This window comes from Bufo bufo, chromosome 1 (assembly GCF_905171765.1).
Source record: "Bufo bufo chromosome 1, aBufBuf1.1, whole genome shotgun sequence".
NCBI lineage: Eukaryota > Metazoa > Chordata > Amphibia > Anura > Bufonidae > Bufo > Bufo bufo.
In genome coordinates this window covers 571,599,701-571,626,826 of record NC_053389.1, presented here as the reverse complement: position 1 = coordinate 571,626,826, position 27,126 = coordinate 571,599,701, and the positions used below count along the sequence as shown (strand labels likewise).

The 27,126-nt window shown below is 41.3% G+C and overlaps 1 protein-coding gene across 1 annotated transcript in view; it reads left to right on the top strand.

Moving 5' to 3' along the window:
* CAMK1D (calcium/calmodulin dependent protein kinase ID) overlaps positions 1-27,126 on the top strand; it is a 398,793-nt gene that overhangs the window by 170,894 nt on the left and 200,773 nt on the right. The window contains exon 2 of the mRNA XM_040413206.1: positions 6,443-6,574. Coding sequence (XP_040269140.1) covers positions 6,443-6,574 — 132 coding nt within the window. The remainder of the gene's footprint in view (positions 1-6,442; positions 6,575-27,126) is intronic.

Here is a 27,126-nt window from a genome sequence, read left to right as displayed (position 1 = left end):
AGTCTGGCAGCGTTTGTCCTCCGCTCAGCAGACGGACACCTGAACGCTGCTTGCAGCGTTCGGGTGTCCACCTGGCCGTGCGGAGGCAAACGGATCCGTCCAGACTTACAATGTAAGTCAATGGGGACGGATCCGTTTGAAGTTGACACAGTATGGCTCAATTTTCAAACGGATCCGTCCCCCATTGACTTTCAATGTAAAGTCAAAACGGATCCGTTTGCATTATCATGAACAAAAAAATAAAAATAAAAAAAAATTCTGAACGGATCTAAGCGTTTGCATTATAGGAGCGGATCCGTCTGTGCAGATACCAGACGGACCCGCTCTGAACGCAAGTGTGAAAGTAGCCTTAAGTATATATACGTTTTTCAATTCTGATGGAGGAAATTTTTCTTTGGTGGGGTTTCTAGGTATACTTTGTTTCTTCCTATTTATGTATTCAATGACGCGCTGGTTTATAATTTGGTGTGTATATAAAATTCATTTAAGATCTAGAACATTATGCTGTACTATTTGGACCACTTTAGCATCTGTGAGTAAATATATCTTTTTGAAGTCTGAATACAAATTATTTTTATTTAAAATGACATAGAAATATCCCTTGTAAAATTGTTGAAGTGCAGGCAATTGCTGTATCATCAGTAAACAGATCAATGCAGAGAAGGCTTGGAACGAATGCCTCATGACTGTGAGTTCAGTACCTTATCATTTCTTTGTCACTCAGCAACCAAAAGAACACAGATTGGCATTGGTTTTGTTGGAAAGTGGTATTCATCTTTATATCAACACAGTGCAATTTTCTGTTCATACTTTCATGCACATTGAATGGCGAACAAAGCTTAACACAACATGGAATATACTGCAGTGTGATTCAGATGTCAAGTAATCTTACAAGACCTTTTTCTCTTCTGTGACCTAAGACTGAAAACATTTGCAGCCAAGCTCTTCGCAGATGTACGCCAGTGATTTTCACCATTGTTTTTGCATGTGTGACTATTGCATGTAGCATCATCTAGTTTGATAAATTACAGCCCGACCCACGTCATCCCTACCAGGCATGACTTTAAGCTACTCAACTGAGACTTCATCCTACATTGATTTGAGTTGCGCCATCTGCGAATGATTCACAGATGGCAAACCTAAAGCAATGGCTGTCTGTCCTGTCATTGTAAGAGAAGATTTTATACCACATTTGGCCATAAGTTTAGAAAAAAAAGACCTGATAGAAAATGCAATCTCTTAGCAACATGATTGTTATTCACTTGTTTTCTAGAACACAGCATACATCTGTTTTAAAATTAAAAAATTACAAGCCAGAAGAGTGTAAAAAGGAGTGCAAACACATGCAACTGTAGGTCTATCTGCCATTATTGAAAGCTGTAAGGTACACCCTAAAGTGTCCCTGTCCTTTGACAAAAAAGGAAATGTGAAAGATTTTGTTCGGTGTGGACCGAATACTGAGACTCTTGCCAGTCGCTTGAAGCGCTTACATAGCACGGGCTCTCCCCTTCCCGAAGGATCCAGAATCGAGAAGGGCCCATACACTTTCTGTTGAGCCTGTCTCCTGCTCTTTCTAGAAATCAGGGGGGTTCTCAGCAGTCAGACCCCCACCGATCTGACATATCAAAAGTTTTTTCAAATTACAGGGACACTTTAAGGGTATGTTCATTCATTGTATTTTAGTTGAGAATTTCCAGTGCAGATTCCACTGCTGATTGGAGGGCATTCTGAAGAATTTCAAACCATCATGTCAGGGATTTGCTATAGATTTCAACTTTGGATCTGGCAATTCTGCAGCAATAATTACTGCAAAGTCCCTCTATGAACATAAAGTGAATACAAACACACACACACACATTAAACTCAATAATAGTACAAAATGCAGTAAACTTCTAAACTCACTGAAAGTAGCTTAAATTTTATGTAGTTGAATGAGATTTCGTAGATGCTATTTTCTTCATATAAGATATGATGTTTGGATTTATTAGGTAAACCAAAGCCAACTCTTCAGCTATGACTTGACCTGGCAGGATTCAAAGTACAGAAGGTGCATCTGAGTTTACCATATGCCACAACATAGTTGTATTGTTCACCCTTCACAATCCTTTTTTAACACCGATATCCAGCTAGAATACACTGTAAATGTGATCTGTGAGCCGTTTCATTTAACCCCCTTCGGGACCAGGCCAATTTTCATTTTCATGCTTTCTTTTTTTCCTCCCCCTTCTCAAAAGACATAACTTTTAAAATGTTCTGTTCACAAAGCCATATGATGTCTTTTTTTTTTTTTTGTGGGACAAGTTATATTTTTTGTATTAAAAAAACAGGAAATAGATTCTTTGTGGTTTCAAATTAAGAAAATGCCACCATTGTTTTTTGGGTTTAATTATGGTGACCACTTTCTGACTGCAATCTCCTTTCATTTACTATTAAGACCTATCACTCTTCTCATGACAATCCTACTTTTCACAATTGTAGAAACCTACACACCATTAACTGCCAGCAACTTATTGACACCCTACAGTTAGCTCTTACCCCAATCTCTTCCCTCTCCTGTGCAGACCTGGCTGCCAATCATTAAAACCATACCCTCAAAACCACCCTAGATGAAGCATCTCCAGTATCAATCTGACCCTCCCGACTATCAGTAGATTTGGCTTTCGGTACCATCTCTATGCTGACAACACCCAACTATACACTTCATCCCCTGAAATCACCCCTGCTTTACTCCAAAACACTAGTAATTGTCTGGCAGCTGTCTCTAACATCATGTCCTCTCTGTATCTAAAACTGAACCTCTCAAAAACTGAACTTCCTGTCTTTCACCCATCTACTAACCCACCTAAACTTGATATTTAAATTTCGGTCTGCAGCACTATCATAACTTCTGTGCAACATGCCCGCTGTCTTAGGGCCAAGTTTGACTCAGATCTTTCCTTTGTTCCCCATATTCAATCACGTGCACGCTTTTGTCATCTGCACCTGAACGGATCTCACAAAGGGAAAGTCAAAACGCGAGCCTTAAAGGGAATTAGGGATCGACCGATTATCGGTTTTACCGATATTATCGGCCGATATTCAGGATTTTGAACGTTATCGGTATCGGCATCTATTTTGCCGATATACCGATAATGTATGGGGAACACAGAACGCGCTGCTCTCAGCGCTCTCTGTGTTCCCTCCGCAGCACAGGGGAGAAGGAAGCAGTGTCTCCCTCCCCCTGTGCTGCCGCCAATTAGAGGAGAGAGGACAAAAGAAGGGGAGGGGCTGTGGCCACCGCTCCACCAATGAAGATAAGTCTTTCATTAATTCATATACAGGAGGCGGGAGCTGGGAGCTGGCTGCAGAATCACATAGCCGGCTCCCGACCTCTATGAGCAATAGCTGCGGTCCGCGGTAGTTAACCCCTCAGGTGCCGCGGATCGCAGCTACCACTCATAGAGGTCGGGAGCCGGCTATGTGATTCTGCAGCCAGCTCCTGTCTCCTGTATATGAATGATTGAGAGACTTATCTTCATTGGTGGCGCAGTGCGCCCCCCCCCCAAGCCCCCCAGTATTAATCATTGGTGGCGCAGTGTGCCCCCCACCCCCATCCCAATAGTAAAAACATTGGTGGCGCAGTGCGCCCCCCCCCCCCCAAGCCCCCCAGTATTAATCATTGGTGGCGCAGTGCGCCCCCCACCCCCGTCCCAATCCCAATAGTAAAAACATTGGTGGCGCAGTGCGCCCCCCCAGTATTAATCATTGGTGGCAGTGGCCACAGGATCCCCTCTCCCCTGCTCCTCCGATCGGAGCCCCAGCAGTGTAATCCTGGGGCTCTGATCGGTTACCATGGCAGCCAGGACGCTATTGAAGCCCTGGCTGCCATGTTCAGCTCCATGCTGCTGTGTGCACAGAGCACAGAGCAGCAGGGACAGTGTGAGCTCCTATTCACCCTGATAGATCTATCAGGGTGAATGGGACAAGGGTTCTAGTCCCTAAGGGGGCTAAAAGTTAGTAAAAAAAACAACAACAAAAAAAACACAAAAATATTATGTATAAATGAAAAAGATTTACAAAAAAATTAAAAATACACATTAACAATAAACATATAAATTTTTAGCAGATTTGTGTAGGAATTTTTTTTTTTTCTCAAAAATGAAAATTCCCAGAATATCGGTATAAATTATCGGCTATCGGCCTGAAAGTTCACAAATTATCGGTATCGGTATCGGCCCTAAAAAAAATCAATATCGGTCGATCCCTAAAGGGAATCTATCAGTTCTGAAATATACCCCAAACTAGAATAAGAGTTGTATAGTATAAGTGGTGTTGAGTCCATTTATGTATTTTTTATCTTGATACTCACTTCTATGCTCCTACAATGCAGCAGTAAAATGCATTGAGAGGACTCCCAAGCTCACGGACATAATGGAGAATACCCAAAGAGGTGTCCTCTAAATGCATTTTACTGCTGGTTTGTAGGTACACAACGTCACAATACAAGTGAGTATGAAGATAAAAATTACATAACCAGAAAGCACCACAAAAACTATAACCCTGTTTATTCTAGTTTGGGGGGTGTTTTGGAGCTGACAGATTCCCTTTAAGCTAGGTTCATAAGCAACAAATGTTTCCATTGCAGATTCTGTCCAGCAAAATGCATGTATTTTTGCCGGAAACTTGACGGACCACAATATAGTGAATGGGATCCGTTGGATGCCAGCAGTGTCCATCATATGCTGGATCTGGCAGTTCCAGTATTCTGTTCCTATGCTGAAACAGAATACTGGAATCTAAGCACATATGTGAACTTAGCCTTAGGCCTCATGCACACGACCGTTGTGTGCATCCGCGGCCGTTGTTCCGTTTTCCGTTTTTTTTCGCGGACCCATTGACTTTCAATGGGTCAGTGGAAAAATCGGAAAATGCACCGTTTTGCAGCCGCATCCGTCATCCGTGTTTCCTGTCCGTCAAAAAAACATGACCTGTCCTATTTTTTTGACGGACAATGGTTCACGGACCCATTCAAGTCAATGGGTTTGTGAAAAAACACGGATGCACACAAGATTGCCATCCGCGTCCGTCATCCTTGTCCATAGGCTACTTTCACATAGACGGACCCGCTGATCCGTCTGCATAAAAGCTTTTTAGATGTGATTTTTTTCGTGAAAACTCAGATCCGACAGTATATTCTAACACAGAGGCGTTCCCATGGTGATGGGGACGCTTCAGGTTAGAATATACTAAAAGAACTGTGTACATGACTGCCCCCTACTGCCTGGCAGGTGCTGCCAGGCAGCAGGGGGCAGACCCCCCCTCCCTCCCCCCCTGTATTTAACTCATTGGTGGCCAGTGCGGCCGGCCCCCCCTCCCTCCCTTGTATTTAACACATTGGTGGCCAGTGCGGCCGCCCCCCCCTCCCTCCCTTGTATTTAACACATTGGTGGCCAGTGCGGCCGCCCCCCCTCCCTCCGTCCCTCCCTTGTATTTAACACATTGGTGGCCAGTGCGGCCGGCGGCCCCCCTCCCTCCCTTGTATTTAACACATTGGTGGTGGTTAACGATCGGAGTCCAAGCGATTAAACTGGGACTCCGATCGGAACTCTCCGCTGCCACCAATGATGGGGGGTCGGTCATTTTAATTAGGGGGGGAGGGAGGGGGGGGCCGGCCGCACTGGCCACCAATGTGTTAAATACAAGGGAGGGGGGGCCGGCCGCACTGGCCACCAATGTGTTAAATACAAGGGAGGGAGGGGGGGCCGGCCGCACTGGCCACCAATGTGTTAAATACAAGAGAGGGAGGGGGGCCGGCCGCACTGGCCACCAATGTGTTACATACAAGGGAGGGAGGGGGGGCAGTCATGTACACAGTTCTTTTAGTATATTCTAACCTGAAGCGTCCCCATCACCATGGGAACGCCTCTGTGTTAGAATATACTGTCGGATCTGAGTTTCACGATCTAACTCAAATCCGATGGTATATTCTAACATAGAGGCGTTCCCATGGTGATGGGGACGCTTCAAGTTAAAATATACCATCGGATTGGAGAAAACTCCGATCTGATGGTATATTAATAGGGACTCCTGACTTTACATTTCATGCAATTTGCGGTCCACAACATGGGCACGGAGGGTCAACGGTCATGTGAACAAGCCCAAAGAGTGTTGTTTTAGAAGACTTGGCATATCAGTGTGTTATATGGACAGCCCATTGAGTTGGTTCCTACACAGAGTACTTATCCTACATTAGATTACTTATCATAAAGATCCCCATTTTACAAAAGTAAAGCAAGCAACCCCTATAAAAAAGCGGGACCTGTTTTATCCCAAGGTTGTAAAGAATACTTTCTGTGGTTTTGATTCCCTAAATGTGATGAGATGTGAATGGTTCAAGTCTATTTATATATAATAGACATCTCTGCCAAAATAACTAACTTTATGATTTTGTATTTCTCTATAGGGGAGCATTTTCAGAAGTCATTCTAGCTCAAGAGAAACAGACCGGTAAACTTTTTGCTGTGAAGTGTATTCCAAAGAAAGCACTAAAGGGGAAAGAAAGCAGCATAGAAAATGAAATTACAGTTTTGAAAAAGTGAGTATGTTCTGTAATAGTGTCATAAATCTCCAAAGCTGCCCCGAACTCCCAAACTTTCCATACTTGGCTGATAAAAACACCATGACTTTCATGCATTTTGCAAGATTTTTTGGGTGGTATTATTTATTCAGACAATTTTTAACATTTATTTTTTCAGGCGCTTTTCAAGTTCTATAGAGGAGCCTATGGGAAAACACCTGTAAAAAGCCTGCATACAGTAGCTAGAACATGCCGTGTTTAAAAAAAAAAAAAAAAAAAAAAAAGCATTAGACCCAGGAAAGTTAAGAAAAACACCTATAAAAAAAGTTTTATATTTCACCATTTACTTTCAGCAGACATCTAGCCCCAGCATTTTTGCAAAAAAGCATATTGGAAAAATAGCAGGAAAAAATGCATAATTTTTCCTAAAAATTCTATGTTAAACCACCCTAAGGATAGGTTCACATGCAGTGGATTTTTCCTGTTGCAAATCCGCCTACTGTGTGACATGCAGATTTTGCTGCACATTCAGCATGGATTTCACCCGGATTTCACCGCAGGTCATTTTCTCTGCAGAACAATGTAGTAGCATGGGGTGAGATTTGTTAAAGTTTCATCCACATGCCTGGTACTGTAATCCACCTGGTACTGGTACTGTAATTTACCTTTGTAAATCTGCTGGTAAAATCTGCAGCATTTCCATCCTGCATGCACTTGGCCTTAGTGTACATAAAGTAAGCATTAAAGATAAATACTGATTAAGAATTTCACTGATGGCTGACAATATAGTTTGTGGTGTAATCTTATTTTCCATTTTTTAAGGAAGAACTGTAAAAATGAAGTTTACACTTCATTAACACCTTAACCCCTTAAGGACTCAGCCCTATTTCACCTTAAGGACTTGGCCATTTTTTGCAAATCTGACCAGTGTCACTTTAAGTGCTGATAACTTTAAAACGCTTTGACTTATCCAGGCCGTTCTGAGATTGTTTTTTCGTCACATATTGTACTTCATGACACTACTAAAATTGGGTCAAAAAAGTAAATTTTTTTGCATAAAAAAATACCATATTTTCAAAAAAAAATTGAAAAATTTGCAAATTTCAAAGTTTCAGTTTCTCTACTTCTGTAATACATAGTAATACCCCCAAAAATTGTGATGACTTTACATTCCCCATATGACTACTTCATGTTTGTAGCATTTTGGGATTGATATTTTATTTTTTGGGGATGTTATAAGGCTTAGAAGTTTAGAAGCAAATCTTGAAATTTTTCAGAAATTTACAAAAACCAAATTTTTAGGGACCACAACAGGTCTGAAGTCACTTTGCGAGGCTTACATAATAGAAACCGCCCAAAAATGACCCCATTCTATAAAATACACCCCTCAAGGTATTCAAAACTGATTTTACAAGCTTCGTTAACCCTTTAGGTATTGCACAAGAGTTATTGGCAAATGGGGATGAAATTTGAGAATTTCATTTTTTTGCCTAATTTTCCATTTTAACCCATTTTTTCCACTAACAAAGCAAGGGTTAACAGCTAAACAAGACTGTATCTTTATTGCCCTGACTCTGCCGTTTACAGAAACACCCCATATGTGGCCGTAAACTACTGTACGGGCACACAGTAGGGCGTAGAGTGAAAGGTGCGCCGTTTGGTTTTTGGAGGGCTGATTTTGCTGGACTGTTTTTTTGACACCATGTCCCATTTGAAGCCCCCTGATGCACCCCTAGAGTAGAAACTCCATAAAAGTGACCCCATCTAAGAAACTACACCCCTCAAGGTATTCAAAACTGATTTTACAAACTTTGTTAACCCTTTAGGTGTTGCACAAGAGTTATTGGCAAATGGGGATGAAATTTGAGAATTTAATTTTTTTGTCTAATTTTCCATTTTAACCCATTTTTTCCACTAACAAAGCAAGGGTTAACAGCCAAACAAGACTGTATCTTTATTGCCCTGACTCTGCCGTTTACAGAAACACCCCATATGTGGCCGTAAACTACTGTACGGCCACACAGCGGGGCGTAGAGTGAAAGGTGCGCCGTATGGTTTTTGGAAGCCAGATTTTGCTGGACTGTTTTTTTGACACCATGTCCCATTTGAAGCCCCCCTGATGCACCCCTAGAGTAGAAACTCCAAAAAAGTGACCCCATCTAAGAAACTACACCCCTCAAGGTATTCAAAACTGATTTTACAAACTTTGTTAACCCTTTAGGTGTTGCACAAGATTTAATGGAAAATAGAGATACAATTTCAAAATTTCACTTTTTTGGCAGATTTTCCATTTTAATATTTTTTTTCCAGTAACAAAGCAAGGGTTAACAGCCAAACAAAACTCATTATTTATGGCCCTGGTTCTGTAGTTTACAGAAACACCTAATATGTGTTCGTAAACCGCTGTACGGGCACACAGCAGGGCGCAGAAGGAAAGGAATGCCATACGGTTTTTGGAAGGCAGGTTTTGCTGGACTGGTTTTTTTGACACCATGTCCCATTTGAAGCCCCCCTGATGCACCCCTAGAGTAGAAACTCCAAAAAAGTGACCCCATTTTAGAAAGTACGGAATAAGGTGGCAGCTTTAGGGTACATATGATTTTTGGTTGCTCTATATTACACTTTTTGTGCGGCAAGGTAACAAGAAATAGCTTTTTTGGCACGTTTTTTTTTTTTTTGTTATTTACAACATTCATCTGACAGGTTAGATCATGTGGTAATTTTATAGAGCAGGTTGTCACGGACGCGGCGATACCTAATATGTATACCTTTTTTTTTATTTATGTAAGTTTTATACAATAACTTCATTTTTAAAACCAAAAAAAGTTTTAGTGTCTCCATAGTCTAAGAGCCATAGTTTTTTCAGTTTTTGGGCGATTATCTTGAGTAGGGTCTCAATTTTTGCGGGATGAGATGACGGTTTAATTGGCACTATTTTGGGGTGCATATGACTTTTTGATCGCTTGTTATTACACTTTTTGTGACGTAAGATGACAAAAAATGGCTTTTTTTACACCGTTTTTATTTTTTATTTTTTACGGTGGTCACCTGAGGGGTTAGATCATGTGATATTCTTATAGAGCCGGTCGATACGGACGCGGCGATACCTAATATGTATACTTTATTTTTATTTATGTAAGTTTTACACAATGATTTCATTTTTGAAACAAAAAAAATCATGTTTTAGTGTTTCTTTAGTCTGAGAGCCATAGTTTTTTCAGTTTTTGGGCGATTATCTTGGGTAAGGTATGATTTTTGCGGGATGAGATGACGGTTTGATTGGTACTATTTTGGCGTACATGTGACTTTTTTGATCACTTTTATTACCTTTTTTGGGAAGTAAGGTGGGCAAAATTTCAATTTTCTCATAGTTTTTTTTTATTTTTTTTTATGGTGTTCACCGTGCGGGGAAATTAACATGACCGTTTTATAGATCAGGTCGTTACGGACGCGGCGATACCTAATATGTGTAGTGTAGTTTATTTTTTTAATTTTTATTCAGTGATGAATGTTTTTTTTTTTATCTTAACTTTTTTCACTTTTTTTAACTTTTTTTTTGACCCAGACCCACTTGGTTCTGGAAGATCCAGTGGGTCTGATGTCTGTATAATACAGTGCAGTACAATATATATTGTTCTGTACTGTATTTTACTTACACTGAACAGATCTATGCTTTCAGCATAGATCTGTTCAGCACCATGGACAGCAGGACGCCTGAGCAGGCGTCCTGTTGCCATGGGTACCCTCCCCGTCTGCTCAGAACTTCGCAGACGGGGAAGGGTAAGCACAGGGCTGAGGGGGGCTCTCTGGGGGCTCTCTCCCTCTCCATCGGGGGGCTGCAAAGGCACAGCAGCCCCCCGATGGAGAGGGAGGGAGCTCCCTGACCGACGACAGTTAACTTTTTCCATACAGCGGTCCGTACGGACCGCGGTATGGAAAGGGTTAAACGGCTGACATCTGCACAGATGTCAGCCGTTTATACCAGGGTGCCAGCAATGTGCTGGCACCCTGGTATCCCCACTAGAAGCCAACGATCTTTCATGGGGAGGCGGGCGGGGGATCGCGATCCCGCCTGCCGCACCGCCCGCCTCCCGCACCGCCCCCACCGCATGCGACACCCCCCCCCCGCACCACCCGCCGGCATAAAATCGTGCAGGGGTGCAGGGGGGGGGTGAAAAATATTGATTATAGGCACTCAAAAGTTTCTGATCCCCGCGGTCAGGGACCGCGGGCATCAGAAACTGCAAAAAGCGCAGCAAACCGCAGGTCTGAATTGACCTGCGGTTTGCTGCGATCGCCGACACGGGGGGGTCACATGACCCCCCCTGGCGTTGTCACAGGATGCCGGCTGAAGGATTTCAGCCGAAATCCCGTTCCGTTTAACCCCTCGGGCGCCGGAATACTGATTTCAAGTTAGGACGTACCGGTACGCCCTGAGTCCTTAAGGACTCGGGAAATAGGGCGTACCGATACGCCCTGCGTCCTTAAGGGGTTAAAGGGGTTTCCAGATTTTTTTTTTTTAATTAATGGCTTATTCTGTGGATAAGCCATCAGTATACAACCATGGGGGTTTGACACCCCACACCTCTGCACATCTGCCTTTCCTGAGTAACTATGGCACTGCAAATGGGAACTACACAGCTCCGTCCACTACACGTTGAATTTCTGATTAATGCCCTCCTTTACTGGCCTGTGAGTTTAGGTGTGTGGCCTTCTCTTGTCAGGTTTGGAGTTTTTTCAGTTTTTTTTTTTTATAATGGATTTAATAATGCTCCAGTTTGGGATATTTTTTTTATAACCCAACCCTGATCTATACTCGTCCACAACTTTGTCTCTGACCTCTTTGGAGAACCCCTTGGTTTTCATGTGGCTTGCTTCATTTTGTTGGAGACTGAGGAGGCCTTCCAGAACAGGTGTATTTATACTCACATCATTAGACAGATCATGTGACACCATGATTGCACACAGGGGGACCTTATTCAGATACCGTATTTTTCACATTATAAAATGCAACGGACTATAAGACACACCTAGGATTTAGAGGAAGTAAATAAGAAAAAAAATATTTTTCGTCAATCTTCATCAGACCTCAGATCACATGCCCAAATCAGACCCCCATTAATTATTAGACCTTAGATCAGACCCTCATTAATTATTAGACCTCAGATCAGACCCCCATTCATTCAGACCTCAGATCAGACCATCATTTCTCCTTGGACCTCAGATCAGACCACCATTAGACCAAAAATAAATGAACTTACCTCTTGAGCTCCGGATGGTGCTGCCGCTTGGGAGATCCAGCGTGCTTTTCTTGTACTCACCACCCCCAGGTCTTCTGCTGGTGCTGCATGCTGTGCTGTGACCTGCAGTTGCACACCGTCAGGTCCTAGTGCACACTAGGTCCTGACGCTGTATGCAGTCAGGACACAGTGCAGTGTGACACACAGAGAAGACCAGGGTGGACAGGATTAGATTAGGTACTTATGGTACAAAATAGCCATCAATTCGCAGTGTTCGCCAGTGAACACATGCGGGTTGCCATCTTTAGTAAGGTAGACTCACCCGTCCGGCGATGCACAGGTAAGCCCTTACCTGTGCCGGGAGACGGTCTGAAATCAAATGCAGTCACTGGGAGCAGGCAGTTCCGAGAACAGCCCAATGAAGGCCTCCGGCGGCTGTTCTCGGAACTGACTGCATTTGATTTCAGACCGGCTCCCAGCACAGACACAGGTAAGGGCTCACCTGTGCATTGCCGGACGGGTGAGTCTACCTTACTAAAGATGGCAGCCCGCATGTGTTCGCTGGCGAACACTGCAAACTGACCATCACTGGCCATCATCATGCAGATGAAGTTCAACCTGAATGCAAGCTCTAGGGAAAGGAGGCCTAGTTCCCAGTACTGTGTTGTGAGGTCTTTTTTCGGTCTTATAAGCTATGTTACCATGTTACTATGTTATGACAGGTATAGCAGCACTGAGTTTGTGAAATCTAACAAACTGAAGTTGAAATTATCAATGCAGCAGTGTGGAGTTTGTCAGATGTATAGAACTTGCAAGATGTATCAAAGCTAACAGAACTACTGAATGGGAGTGCTTATTCTACTTTGGATAACTATATTGTATATGCAGTATAAATACATTCCTAGAGGTAACAAGTACAAGCGAATAAAATTAAACCACACACGGCTTACAAATAATGTAAAAAGGGCAATAAATGACAAAAAGAGGGCCTTTGAGAATTACAAATCTGAGGGGTCAGCTGTAGCCTTTAGAAAGTATAAAGAACTAAATAAATTATGGAAGGGGGTAATAAAATCAGTGAAAATACACAATGAAATACAGGTGGCCAAAGAAAGTAAGAACAACCCCAAAACATTCTTCAAATACATAAATGCAAAAAAAACAAGGTCAGAACATGTGGGGCCCCTAAATTATGGTAATGGCAGGGCCGGCGTCAGCACCCGGCATACCCGGGCAAGTGTCGGGGCCCACTGTTCCTTAGGGGGCCCAGTCCGGCAGTCGCTGTCCCTTTAAATATCACCCTGTCCCTGCCTAGTATCGAGAAACACGGAGCGTGCTGCTCTCAGCGCGCTCCATGTTCCCTCAGCAGCACAGGGGAGAAGGAAGCAGTCCCTCCCTCCCCCTGTGCTGCCGCCGCCGCCAATGAGGAGAGAGTGGGCGGAGGAGGGGTGGGGCTGTGGCCACTGTGCCACCAATGATAATTATTATTTAATACAGATAAAGGAGGCGGGTGCGGCTGAATCACATAGCTGGCACCCGACCTCTGACAGGGAGTTGAGATCAGCGGCAGTGAAGCACCTGAGGGGTTAACTGCCGCTGATCGCAGCTCTCTGTCAGAGGTCGGGTGCTGGCTTTGTGGTTCTGCTGCACCCTCCTCCTGTATCTGTATTAAAGGTTAATTATTATTGGTGGCGCAGTGCACCCTCCCCCCCACCCCAGTATTAAAAACATTGGTGGCACAGTGCATCCTTGCGCCCCCCCCAAGTATTAAAGTCATTGGTGGTGCAGTGCGCCCCCCCCCCCAACCCCCCAGTATTAAAATCATTGGTGGCAGTGGCCACAGGGTCCCCTCCGCCCCTCCTCATTGGTGGCAGTGGCAGCTTCTGCTCGGAGCCCCAGCTGTGTTATCCTGGGGCTCCGATCAGTTACCATGGCAGCCAGGACGCTACTGAAAACCCCCACCAAAATATTAAGTATAAATCACCCCCTTTCCCAATTTTATTTATAAAATATATAAAAAATAAATAAATAAATAAACATATTGCATATCGCCACGTGTGAAAAGTCCAAACTATAAAAATATCTAAAATATCTCCTATGTGGTGAACACCGTTACAGAAAAAAAACTAAAAACACGCGATTCCACATTTTTTTTAGTCAACTTGTTCCCCCCAAAAATAGGATAGGACTGTTGGATTATGGGCCGGACGTTCCATAAAATGCGGAATACATGCGGCTTTTTTTTGGTGTTTTATTTTTTTCGCGTGGTATCAAATGGAATCGAGTATCGCAATGCTTTTTTATGGTATAGAAATCTAAACAAAATGTTGGTAACGTGACAACCCTAGTCTGCTGCAGCCTGCCCTGCTGTGCTCCAAATTAAAATATCATCATATTGATATTTATTGGGCATTGGGGGCACGGGGGCAGGCAGCAGCATAGTGCTATCAGCGTTCATATTGAAATTTATTTTTATATTCAATATCTGTTTCTCTTTAGAGGGTGTACAGTAAAAACGGAATACTGAGTAGACCTGAGGGAATAAAAAGTAGGGGTATAAGGATTGATTCATATATATCCGCTCTGTAGTGGGTTCTGTCTATTGTATCTATAACACATGCAGCTTCATTGCTGTGTCTGTTGTGCAAAATACCACAAAATACCACAAGGGGGCCCACTGAGGCTTTATCGCCCAAGGGCCCACGTGAACCTGGAGCCGGCCCTGGGTAATGGGGTGTTGGTCAGTGGGCTCCAAGAGAGGTAGAGCTCCTAAATGTTTTTTTAGCTCTGTATATACAGAAGGAGAGAGGGCATCTTATCTTATGAGGGTGGTGCCATTGGTGTAAATACCTCAAATAACATACTTACTGTAGGTATGGTCCTTAATATGCAAAAAAAAAAAGTAAAAGTGAACAAGATGGATTACACCCTAGAGTTCTAAAGGAACTTAGTTCAGTTATTGCTTTGCCTCTGATCATAATATTTACAGATTCTTTGACAGGCATTGTGCCAAGGGATTGTAGCAAGGCAAATGTGATGCCCATTTTCAAAAAGGGTGCTAGGTCGTCACCAGGAAATTATAGACCAGTAAGCTTAACATCGATTGTGGGAAAAATGCTTGAGGGCCTTCTACAGGACTACATACAGGATTATGTAACTGTACATTATATAATAAGTGATAGCCAACATGAACAGAACAGAAGCTGTCAAACTAACCTGATTTGTTTTTTATGAGGAGGTGAGTAGAAGCCTGGACAGAGGGAAGGCTGTCAATATTGTGTTTTTGGACTTTGCAAATGCGTTTGATACTGTCCCACACAGAATGGGTAAATTGAGGTCTATTGGTTTAGAAAATATAATTTGTAAGTGGATTGAAAAATTGGCTTCAAGATCGTATCCAAAGAGTTGTGGTCAATGAGTCCTACTCTGAATGGTCCCCGGTTATAAGTGGTGTACCCCAAGGTTCTGTGCTGGGTCAGTTATTATTTAACTTATTCATTAACCCTTTAAGGACCTGCACCGTACATGTGCTGTGATCAGACAGGTGCAGGAGCTGCGCCCGCCCGATCAGCGGCGGGGTCTGGCAGTCACTAATAGCCCCTGTTGCATGCGCCGGCATCGATGCCGGCGCATTAACCCTTGATGTTCCACGGTCAGCGCTGACCGTGGCAAGTGCGATGTGTGGAGGGTGGGAAAGAGCAGCAATCGGGTCCCCGCGCTGCTGTGACGGGGACCTGATGGCAGGGAAAGTAGCCCGATGCCTTCCTTAGGCATCATGGCTGCCTTACGTGACAGCCTGTTTCACAGGAAAACAGGCTGTAAGGCTCCATTCACACGTCCGCAAATGGGTCCGCATTCGTTCTGCAATTTTGCAGAACGGGTGCGGACCCATTCATTTTCTATGGGGACGGAATGGATGCGGACAGCACACAGTGTGCTGTCAGCATCCGCATTTGCGGAGCGTGGCCCCGATCCTCAGGTCCGCAGCTCCGCAAAAGTTAGAACATGTCCTATTCTTGTCCGCAGCTTGCGGACAAGAATAGGCATTTCTATAGGGGTGCCGGGCGGGTGTGTTGCGGATCCGCAATTTGCGGGTCCGCAACACACCACGGACGTGTGAATGGAGCCTAAGTGTATTACAGTCTGTAATACACTTACAGAAGTATTGTGATGCATTGTAAAGGGGATCAGACCCCCAAAAAGTGAAGTCCCAGAGTGGGACAAAAAATAAAGTGTAAAAAAAAGTTTAAAAAATAGTTTTACAAAAAAAAAAAAATTTCAAGTAGAAAAAAAATTTAAACGTCCCTTTCCCAAAATAAAGTAAAAAAAAAGGTTCAAAATAGTGAAAAAAGAAAAGTAGACATATTAGGTATTGCCGTGTCCGTATCGATTGGCTCTATAAAAATATCACATGACCTAACCCCTAAAATGAACAACGTCAAAACAATTAAATAAAAACTGTGCTAAAAAAAAAACATTTTTTGTCACCTTATATCACTAAACACAACAAGCGATCAAAAAAGCATATGCCTCTCAAAATAGTACTTATCTAACCGTCACCTCATCCCGCAAAAAATGTTACTCTACCTAAGACAATCGCCCAAAAAATAAAAAAAACTATGGCTCTCAGACTATGGAGATACTAAAACATAATTTTTTTGGTTTAAAAAATGCTGTTATTGTGTAAAACTTAAGTAAATAAAAAAAAGTATACATAATAGGTATTGCCGCGTCCATAAGAACCTGCTGTATAAAAATATCACATGACCTAACTCCTCAGATGAACACTATATTTTTTTTTTACATAAAAACTGTGTTAAAAAAAGCCATTTTTTGTCACCTTACATCACAAAAAGTGTAATAGCAAGCGATCAAAAAGTCGTATGCACCCCAAAGTAGTGCCAATCAAACCGTCATCTCATCCCGCAAAAATGATACCCTACCTAAGACAATCACCCAAAAAATAAAAAAAACTATGGCTCTCAAACTATAGAGACACTAAAATTATTTTTTTGTTTAAAAAATGATATTATTGTGTAAAACTTAAATTAAAAAAATAGACATATTAGGTATCGCCGCATCCGTAAGAACCTGCTGTATAAAAATATCACATGACCTCACCGTAATAAAAATATTACATGATGAACACCGTAATAAAAATAAAATAAAAAGTGTGTCAAAAAAGCCATTTTTTGTCACCTTACATTACAAAAAGTGTAATACCAAGCGATCAAAAAGTCATACACACCCCAGAATAGTACCAATCAAACCGTCATCTCATACAGAAAACAATGAGCCCCTACATAAGACAGTCGCCCAAAAAAACTAAAAAAACTACGACTTTCAGGATGTGGAGACACAAAAAAAATCCTTTTTTTCAAAAATGCTTTATTATGTAAAACTGAAACAAACAAACAAAAAAAGTAGTCATATTTGGTATTGTCACGTCCATAAACAACCTGTTCTATAAAAATACCACATCATCTAATCTGTCAGATGAATGTTGTAAATAACAAAAAATAAAAACAGTGCCAAAACATCAATTTTTTGTTACCTTGCCTGACAAAAAGTGTAATATAAAGCAACCAAAAATCATATGTACCCTAAAATAGTACCAACAAAACTGCCACCTTTTCCTGTAGTTTCCAAAATGGGGTCACTTTTTTGGAGTTTCTACTCTAGGGGTGCATCAGGGGGGCTTCAAATGGGACATGGTGTCAATAAACCAGTCCAGCAAAATCTGCCCTCCAAAAACCATATGGCGCACCTTTCCTTCTGCGCCCTGCCGTGTGCCCGTACAGCAGTTTACGATCACAAATGGGATGTTTCTGTAAACTACAGAATCAAGGCAATAAATATTGAGTTTTGTTTGGCTGTTAACCCTTGCTTTGTTACTGGAAAAAAATGATTAAAATGGAACATCTGCCAAAAAAGTTAAATTCTCAAATTTCATCTCCATTTTCCATTAATTCTTGTGGAACACCTAAGGACCCTTTCACATGGGCGAGAATTTCGTGCGGGTGCAATGCGTGAGGTGAACGCATTGCACCCACACTGAATCCGGACCCGTTCACTTCAATGGGGCTGTGCAGATGAGCGGTGATTTTCACGCATCACTTGTGCGTTGCGTGAAAATAGCAGCATGTTCTATATTCTGCATTTTTCATGCAATGCAGGCCCCATAGAAATGAATAGGTCTGCGTGAAAATCGCAAGCATCCGCAAGCAAGTGCGGATGCGGTGCGATTTTCACGCATGGTTGCTAGGAGATGATAGGGATGAAAGCAACCCCGCACCCCATTAAAGTAAATTCACTGTATTATTTTCCCTTATAACATGGTTATAAAAGAAAATAATAGCATTCTTAATACAGAATGCTTACTAAAATGTGGATTGAGGGATTAAAAAATATAAAAATTTAACTCACCTCATCCACTTGATCGTGCAGCTGGCATCGTCTTTTTGCTTCTTCTTTCAGGACCTGCGAAAGGATCTTCATTCAGCAGGACCTGCGCTGACGTCATCGCGCTCACCACCATTTTATAAGGGAAAATAATAAAATGAATAGAACACCTAACCTAACCCAAACCCGAACTTCAGTGAAGAAGTCCGGGTTCGGGTCTGGGTACCACATTCAGATTTTTTCTCACGCGCGTCCAAAATGCATTGCACTCGCGCGGAAAAGACTGAACATTGGAACACAATGGCAGTCAAAACTGACTGCAATTGCGTACCTACTCGTGCGGGTTTCCCGCAATGCACACGCGACACATCCGGAGCAAATCCGTAAGCCCGTGTGAAAGAGGCCTAGAGGGTTAGTTTGTAAAATCAGTTTTGAATACCTTGAGGGGTGTAGTTTCTAAAATGGGGTCATTTTTGGGTGGTTTCTATTATGTAAGCCTCATAAAGTGACTTCAGACCTGAACTGGTCCTTAAAAAGTAGGTTTTGGAAATTTTCAGAAAAATTTCAAGATTTGCTTTTAAACTTCTAAGCCTTTTAACGTCCCCAAAAAATAAAATGGCATTCACAAAATGATCCAAACATGAAGTAGACATATGGGGAATGAAAAGTAATAACTATGTTTGGAGGTATTGTTATCTATTATAAAAGTAGAGAAATAGAAATTTGGAAATTTTTCTAAATTTGGTCATTTTTCATAAATAAAAATTACATTTTTTTACTCAGTTTTACCACTGTCATGAAGTACAATATGTGACGAGAAAACTCAGAATGTCTCAGAATGGCCTGGATAAGTAAAGGCGTTTTAAAGTTATCACCACATAAAGTGACATATATCAGATTTGCAAAAAATGGCCTGGTCCTTAAGGTGAAATATTGCAGGGTCCTTAAGGGGTTAATGGCATAAAGGATGGGATTAATAGTGCTGTTTCTATTTTTGCAGATGACACCAAACTTTGTAATACAGTCTAGTCTATGGAAGATGATAATAGGTTACAAGCTGACTTGGACAAACTTACTGTTTGGGCCTCCACTTGGCAAATGAGGTTCAATACAGATAAATGTAAAGTTATGCACTTGGGGGCTAATAATCTGCATGCAGCCTATGTCCTAGGGGGAGTAAAATTGGGAGAGTCGCTTGTTGAGAAGGATCTGGGTGTTTTAGTAGATCATAGACTAAATAACAGCCTGCAATGCCAGTCAGCTGCCTCTAAGGCCAACTGAATGGTCACGGCAAATACAGTAGATGGCTTCAAAAAAGGTTTAGATTACTTTTTAATTCAAAATAACATTGAGGCTTATGACAATGTATAGAAATCATGTTCTACACACCCTTTCCCTAAGGCTACATTCACACGAACGTATTTTGTTTCCGTGTACGTTCCGTTTTTTTTGCTGATAGGATGCAGACTTATTCATTTCAATGGGTCCGCAAAAAATGTCAGTTTTGCGGACAAGCATAGGCATTGTTACAATGGATCCGCAAAAAAACGGACATCATCCATTACTGCCCAGGCCTCGCCTGCCAATACATACAAAGTAAGACCAAACCCGCATTGGATGACAGACACAGCAGCCAGACTCGAGCCTGAAATTATGGTACAGGGCATAGGCCCGGCAGCATACTGTAAAGTAAACTCTTGACTTCTCTTCCTTCCAGCACTAGTAAGTGTTTTATTTTCATATATTTTCTTTTTTTTTTTCACATAGTAAGCATTTTAGTCTCATATCTTTACATGACTGGGTATGGGGGTTATATGGCGAGCAGTGGCACTCTTGACTAGCTGTGGGAGGTGGGGTTGGGGGGAAGTTACTGGGATGGGGAGGGGGGCCTGTTCAAAAATTTGCTATGGGGCCCAACCATTTCTAGTCACACCCCTGGGTGCCTCGTAATATTTGGGATGCATCTGTACAAGTCTGTGCGTCAGAACTGAAATCAGGTGTATAATTTCCTGGTGTAGATTAAGTGTTGACCATGTCGATGGTTCAGTAGTTGTTGTGCTTCCTTGGGCCTCTTTAGGTATGTACTGACCTCTGAATACTGACTGCACCCCACAAGACTGGCTGTTGTGCTGTAAATATTCCTTATAATTGATTTTCAGCTAGAAATAGAGCATCACCACATTACAGGGCACATTATATTCAACTAATGTCTTTGCCTAATATTCAAACACTTTAACATGTCTCATATCAAAGACCCCCTACACTGAAAATCTGTTTTTCTTGGCTTGACAGGTTGGACTCATGTTGTTTTATAAAAGCATGGCTAGCCAGAGTGCATATGCTCAATTGGATTTATGTAAAAATGGGAACATAAGCACAAGAATCCGAGCGAGTGCTTATTTACATATCTTCTTCCAGAATCTCCCACTTCTGCAGATGCTCAGTATGAACAGAGTGTCTATACGTGACTGTCCGCCTTTTCTGCAGTTTTATGTCAGAGCTCCTCTGTCGTACATCATATTATTTCATAGGTTATGAATATTCAGTAATTGACTACTGTAGATAAAGGATATGTTATATAATTTTTATCTTATTTACAGGTATTTAAATGGACGCTTCGTCAGAAAGGGATATTTTTTAACTCCATATTCATAAAATCACATTATTAAATAGGGGGACATTTCTCAAAACTGGTCTAGTTGACCATGGCAACCAATCAGATTGATCATTTCATTTTCCAAGGGAGCTCTGAAAAATGAAAGGTGAAATCGGAGGTGTTGCAATAGGTAACTAAGCCAATTTTCCTTTGCATCAGTTTTGATAAATCTTTCTTTTAGAATTTTTGGTTGTTTTTTCTTTTTCAGTCCAGTACTACTATGCCATTGAAAACTAAGTACAAAATTGTCCTGTATAGGTTGTTAATATGTGATGAAAACTATTTTGATGGAAGTATCTGTTTAAGAAATGCTGATTCTGAATCTGTCATTTTTATCTTTCTGCTGTGTGCCCACAAACAGGCTGTGCGCTGCACGCTGATGAACGAGTGTGCCCCATGCACATGACTGTGTTGTTTTTCTGCATCTGATTTACATTTTTTGTGGATCAGATGCAGAACCGTTCATTCAAATGGTTCCCTTAAAAATGCGGACAGCTCACGGTGTGCTGTCCACTTCTGTATGTCCATTCTGCTGTCCTGCAAAAAGGATAGAACATGTCCTATTCTTGTCCATTTTGCAGACAAGGATAGGACATTTCTATAGACGTGAAAGAAATGGCGGCATGCACATGGCTGGTATCCGTGTTTGCGGATCTGCGGTTTGTGGACGGCAAAACATATACGGTTGGTACATAAGGCTTTATATTGTATGAGCTTAGGAGTCCTCTCAATGCATCAGGATGCACCACATAGCCTGTTTGCGGGGGAATGAAAGTGAATAGAAAGATAAAATCAGCATCTAAAAAGTCAGATATGAAATCAGCATCTTTTAAAGGGGTTGTCTCATCGCAGCAAATGGCATTTATCATGTAGAGAAAGTTAATACAAGGCACTTATTAAAGTATTGTGATTGTCCATATTCACTCCTTTGCTCCCACTGTCTTGGCCACTAGAGAAGCCGGTGTTTTTTCCTGTAGTGTGCAAGCACGGCCACTGTTGCTGGATTGCAGGGTGGTCGTAACCATGGAAAAGAGCAGTGTATAATGGAATGGAAAAATGAATCCAGCCAGCAAAGGAGGCAATGTGGATATTCACAATACATTAGTGCCTTGAATTACTCTGTCTACATGATAAATGCTATTTGCTGAAGTGACAAAATCCCTTTAAACAACCTCTTTGTAACAAAGCTAGAACCAGCCCTGTACCTCACATGGATCCAGAGATCTCCACATTAATTGCTCTGCTAGATTTATAGCAAGCTGAAAGCTCAAGGGGAGTGTCTTTTCTGCTGCAGATAAGGGGGCGTGTCTCAGCTCTCCCTATCACAGCTCAGGAGGCAGTTGAAGGATGAAACTGAGCATGTGCGGCCATCTCAGTGAGCAGGACAATGAAATAAGAAAAAGAACGAACAGCAGGTGGCACTATACAGATATATTTTATTAAATAGCTCAGTGGCTGTGCTAAATTTTTAATTACATGCAATTACAAAAGTACTCAGATCCAGGTGCTGGTTTAAAACTGTAGAATATTTTTGGTGGGACAACCCCTTTAAGCAATTTACTGATTACTGTAATTTAGTGGAGTATCTTAAATAGAGATGATTAGTTTATTAAAATCACCTATAATAATCGTGCAGCTGCCGAGCGGGGGGCCTGCTGTCAGTGACAGCAGGGCAACCCAGAGAGAAGGCAGGTACAGTTCCCAGGTGTCCCTGCCTTCTAGATCGCTGTATACACAGCGCTCAACGAGCGCTGTGTATACAGATCAGGAAGCGCTATGCGCTTTCTGTCCCAGCCCGGTGGTCATGTGACCGTCGGGGCCGAGAGAGTGCAGGAGCTGTTGAGTCTTCCATAGACCTCGATCAGCCCTGCACTGAGGCTGTACAGCGCTGTATTCTGCTGTACAGCCTCTCTGGGGAGTGTATTTCCCCTGTAACTGGGGCTACTATGTCAGCCCCAGTTACAGGAGAAATCAAGAGTAAAAAAAAAAAAAAAGTGAAGTTAAATGTCCCCCAGAGGTCTTGTATGACCTTATGGGGGACGCAAAGTATAAAATAAAAAATAAATAAATAAAGTGTTTTAAAAAAAAGGGTTCACATGTAAAAATAAATAAATCCCCAATTAAGTAATTTAAAAAAAATTTTAAAACTAGAAAAAATAAACATAAAATAAAATAGACATGTTTGGTATTGCCGCATCCGTGATGACCGGCTCTATAAATATATCACATGATCCACCCCGTCCGATAAACACCATAAGAAAATAAAAATAAAAACTGTGTAAAAAAGCCATTTTTGTCACCTTTTGTCACAAAAAGTGCAACACCAAGTGATCAAAAAGGCGTATGTTCCACAAAATGGTACTAATACATCCCTCAACTCATCCCGCAAAAAATGAGCTCCTACATAAAAAAAAAATCACTCTAAAAATAAAAAAAACTATAGCTCTCAGAACATGGACACATAAAAACATCATTTTTTGTTTCAAAAATGCTATGATTGTGTGATTGAGTTTTGGCGAGTCCGTAACAACCAGCTGATAGTAAAAATATCACATAACCTAACCACTGACATGAACACCGTAATAAAAATAAAATAAAAACAGTGCCAAAAAAAGCTATTTTTGGTCACCGAACATCACATAAAGTGCAACACCAAGCGATCAAAAAGGCGTATTCTCCCCAAAGTAATACCAATTAAACCATCACCTCATCCCGCAAAAAATAAGACCCTAACTAAGACAATCGGTCAAAAAATAAAAAAGTTATGGCTTTCAGACTATGGAGACACTAAAACATCATTTTTTGGTTTAAAAAATGCTATTATTGTGTAATAAAGTGTAATAATGAATGATCAAAAAATCATATGTACCCAAAAATGGTACCAATAAAAACATCAACTCTTCCTGCAAAAACGAGCCCCTGCACAAGACGATTGGCAGTAAAATAAAAATAATATGACGTTCATAAAATAGACACAAAAACATAATTTTTTTTTCAAAAATGCTTTATTATATAAAACTGAAACAAACAAAGAAAGTAGACATATTTGATACAGTCCTGATCAAAAGTTTAAGACCACTTGAAAAAATCATATTTTACATTGTTGGATCTTAACAAGGTTCCAAGTAAAGCTTCAACATGCAACAAGAAGAAATGAGAGTGAGACAAAACATTTTTTGAGCATTCAATTAATTCAAAATAACGATTAAACTTAAACAGGCTGTTTTTCAGCTGATCCAAATTTTAGGACCACATGCCTTTAAAAGTCCAAATCTGTGCAAAGATGTGGATTCATTGTCATTTTCTGTCAGGTAGTCACATGTTGTGATGGCAAAGGCAAAAAAACTCTCCCTTTTTGAACGTGGTCAGGTTGTTGAACTGCATAATCAGGGTCTCTCACAGCGCGCCATCGCTGCTAAGGTGGGACGCAGTAAGACAGTCATTTGGAATTTCTTAAATGATCCTGAGGGTTATGGAACAAAAAAGTTAAGTGGAAGACCCAAAAAAATTTCATCAGCACTGAGCCGGAGGATCCAATTGGCTGTCCGTTAAGACACTGGACGATCCTCGACCCAAATTAAGGCCCTTACTAGTGCTGACTGCAGCCCCATAACCATCACACGGCATCTGAGACTGAAGGGCTTCAAAAACAAAAAAACGTCTTCAAAGACCTCGTCTCCTTCAACGCCACAGAACTGCTCGTTTGGACTTTGCAAGAGAGCACCAAACATGGGACATTCAAAGGTGGAAGAAAGTTTTATTCTCTGATGAGAAAAAATGTAACCTTGATGGTCCTGATGGTTTCCAACGTTACTGGCATGACAAGCAGATCCCACCTGAGATGTTTTCAACGCGCCACAGTGGAGGGGGCGCCATAATAGTCTAATGGCGCTTCAGGAAGTGCAGGGGCGTCAAATGGCCGCTGGCTATGTCCAGATGTTGCAGAGAGCATTCCTCATGACTGAGGACCCTCGTCTCATGACTGGGTTTTTCAACAAGACAACGCTACAATACACAATGCCTGCAGGACAAGGGACTTCTTCCAGGAGAATAACATCACTCTTTTGGCCCATCCCGCGTGTTCTCCTGATCTAAATCCAATTGAGAACCTTTGGGGATGGATGGCAAGGGAGGTTTACAAAAATGGACAACAGTTCCAGACAGTAGATGGCCTTCGTGCGGCTGTCTTCACCACTTGGAGAAATTTTCCCACTCACCTCATGGAAACGCTTGCATCAAGCATGCCGAAACAAATTTTTGAAGTGATCAACAATAACGGCGGAGCTACTCATTACTGAGTTCATGTTTGGAAGTTGGATTTCTGTTTTGGGGGGATTTAGTTTTTTTTTGGAGGTGTGGTCCTAAACTTTTGATCAGCTGAAAAACAGCCTGTTTCAGTTTATTCGTTGTTTTCATTAAATCGAATGCTCAAAAAATGTTTTGTCTCACTCCCATTTCTTCTTGTTGCATGTTGAAGCTCTACTTGGAACCTTGTTAAGATCCAGCCATGCTAAATATGATTTTTTGCCATCTTTCAAGTGGTCTTAAACTTTTGATCAGGACTGTATCATTGCATCCGTTACAACCTGCTCTATAAAACTAGCACATGATCTACCCTGTCAGATGAATGTTGTAAAAAATAAAAAATAAAAACTGTGCCAAAGCAGCCTTTTTTTGTTGCATTGCCTCACAAAAAACGTAATATAGAGCAATTCAAAATGATATGTACCCCAAAATAGTACCAATAAAACTGGCACCTTAACCCCTAGTTTCCAAAATGGGGTCAACTTTTGGGAGTTTCTACTGTAAGGGTGCATTAGGGGGGCTTCAAATGGGACATGGCTTTTAAAAACCAGTTCAGTAAAATCTGCCTTCCAAAAACCATCCTTTTCTTCTGCGCCCTACCTTGTGCCCTTACATCAGTTTACAACCACATGTGGAGTGTTTATGTAAACCGCAGAATCAGGGTAATAAATATTACGTTTTGTTTGGCTGTTAAATTGATTAAAATGGAAAATCTGCCAAAAAAGTGAAATTTAGAAATTTCATCTCCATTTTCTTTTAATTCTTGTGGAACACCTAAAAGGTTAACAAAGTTTGTAAAATCAGTTTTGAGTAACTTGAGGGGTGCAGTTTCTACAATGGGGTCATTACTGAGTTCATGTTTGGAAGTTGGATTTCTGTTTTGGGGGGATTTAGTTTTTTTTTGGAGGTGTGGTCCTAAACTTTTGATCAGCTGAAAAACAGCCTGTTTCAGTTTATTCGTTGTTTTCATTAAATCGAATGCTCAAAAAATGTTTTGTCTCACTCCCATTTCTTCTTGTTGCATGTTGAAGCTCTACTTGGAACCTTGTTAAGATCCAGCCATGCTAAATATGATTTTTTGCCATTTTTCAAGTGGTCTTAAACTTTTGATCAGGACTGTATCATTGCATCCGTTACAACCTGCTCTATAAAACTAGCACATGATCTACCCTGTCAGATGAATGTTGTAAAAAATAAAAAATAAAAACTGTGCCAAAGCAGCCTTTTTTTGTTGCATTGCCTCACAAAAAACGTAATATAGAGCAATTCAAAATGATATGTACCCCAAAATAGTACCAATAAAACTGGCACCTTAACCCCTAGTTTCCAAAATGGGGTCAACTTTTGGGAGTTTCTACTGTAAGGGTGCATTAGGGGGGCTTCAAATGGGACATGGCTTTTAAAAACCAGTTCAGTAAAATCTGCCTTCCAAAAACCATCCTTTTCTTCTGCGCCCTACCTTGTGCCCTTACATCAGTTTACAACCACATGTGGAGTGTTTATGTAAACCGCAGAATCAGGGTAATAAATATTACGTTTTGTTTGGCTGTTAAATTGATTAAAATGGAAAATCTGCCAAAAAAGTGAAATTTAGAAATTTCATCTCCATTTTCTTTTAATTCTTGTGGAACACCTAAAAGGTTAACAAAGTTTGTAAAATCAGTTTTGAGTAACTTGAGGGGTGCAGTTTCTACAATGGGGTCATTTATGGGAAGTTTCCACTATGTAAGCCCCACAAAGTGACTTCAGACCTGAACTGGTCCTTAAAAAGTGGGTTTTGGAAACTTTTGTAAAAATTTGAAGAATTGCTTCTACAATTCTAAGCCTTCTAATGTCTTAAAAAAAAGTTTTAAAAGCAGAGAAATAGAAATTTAGAAATTTTTTAATTTTTTTAATTTTTTGGTAAGTTTGGGATTTTTTCATAAATAAAGGTGAAATATATATAGTTTTTAGACCACCATTCCCTC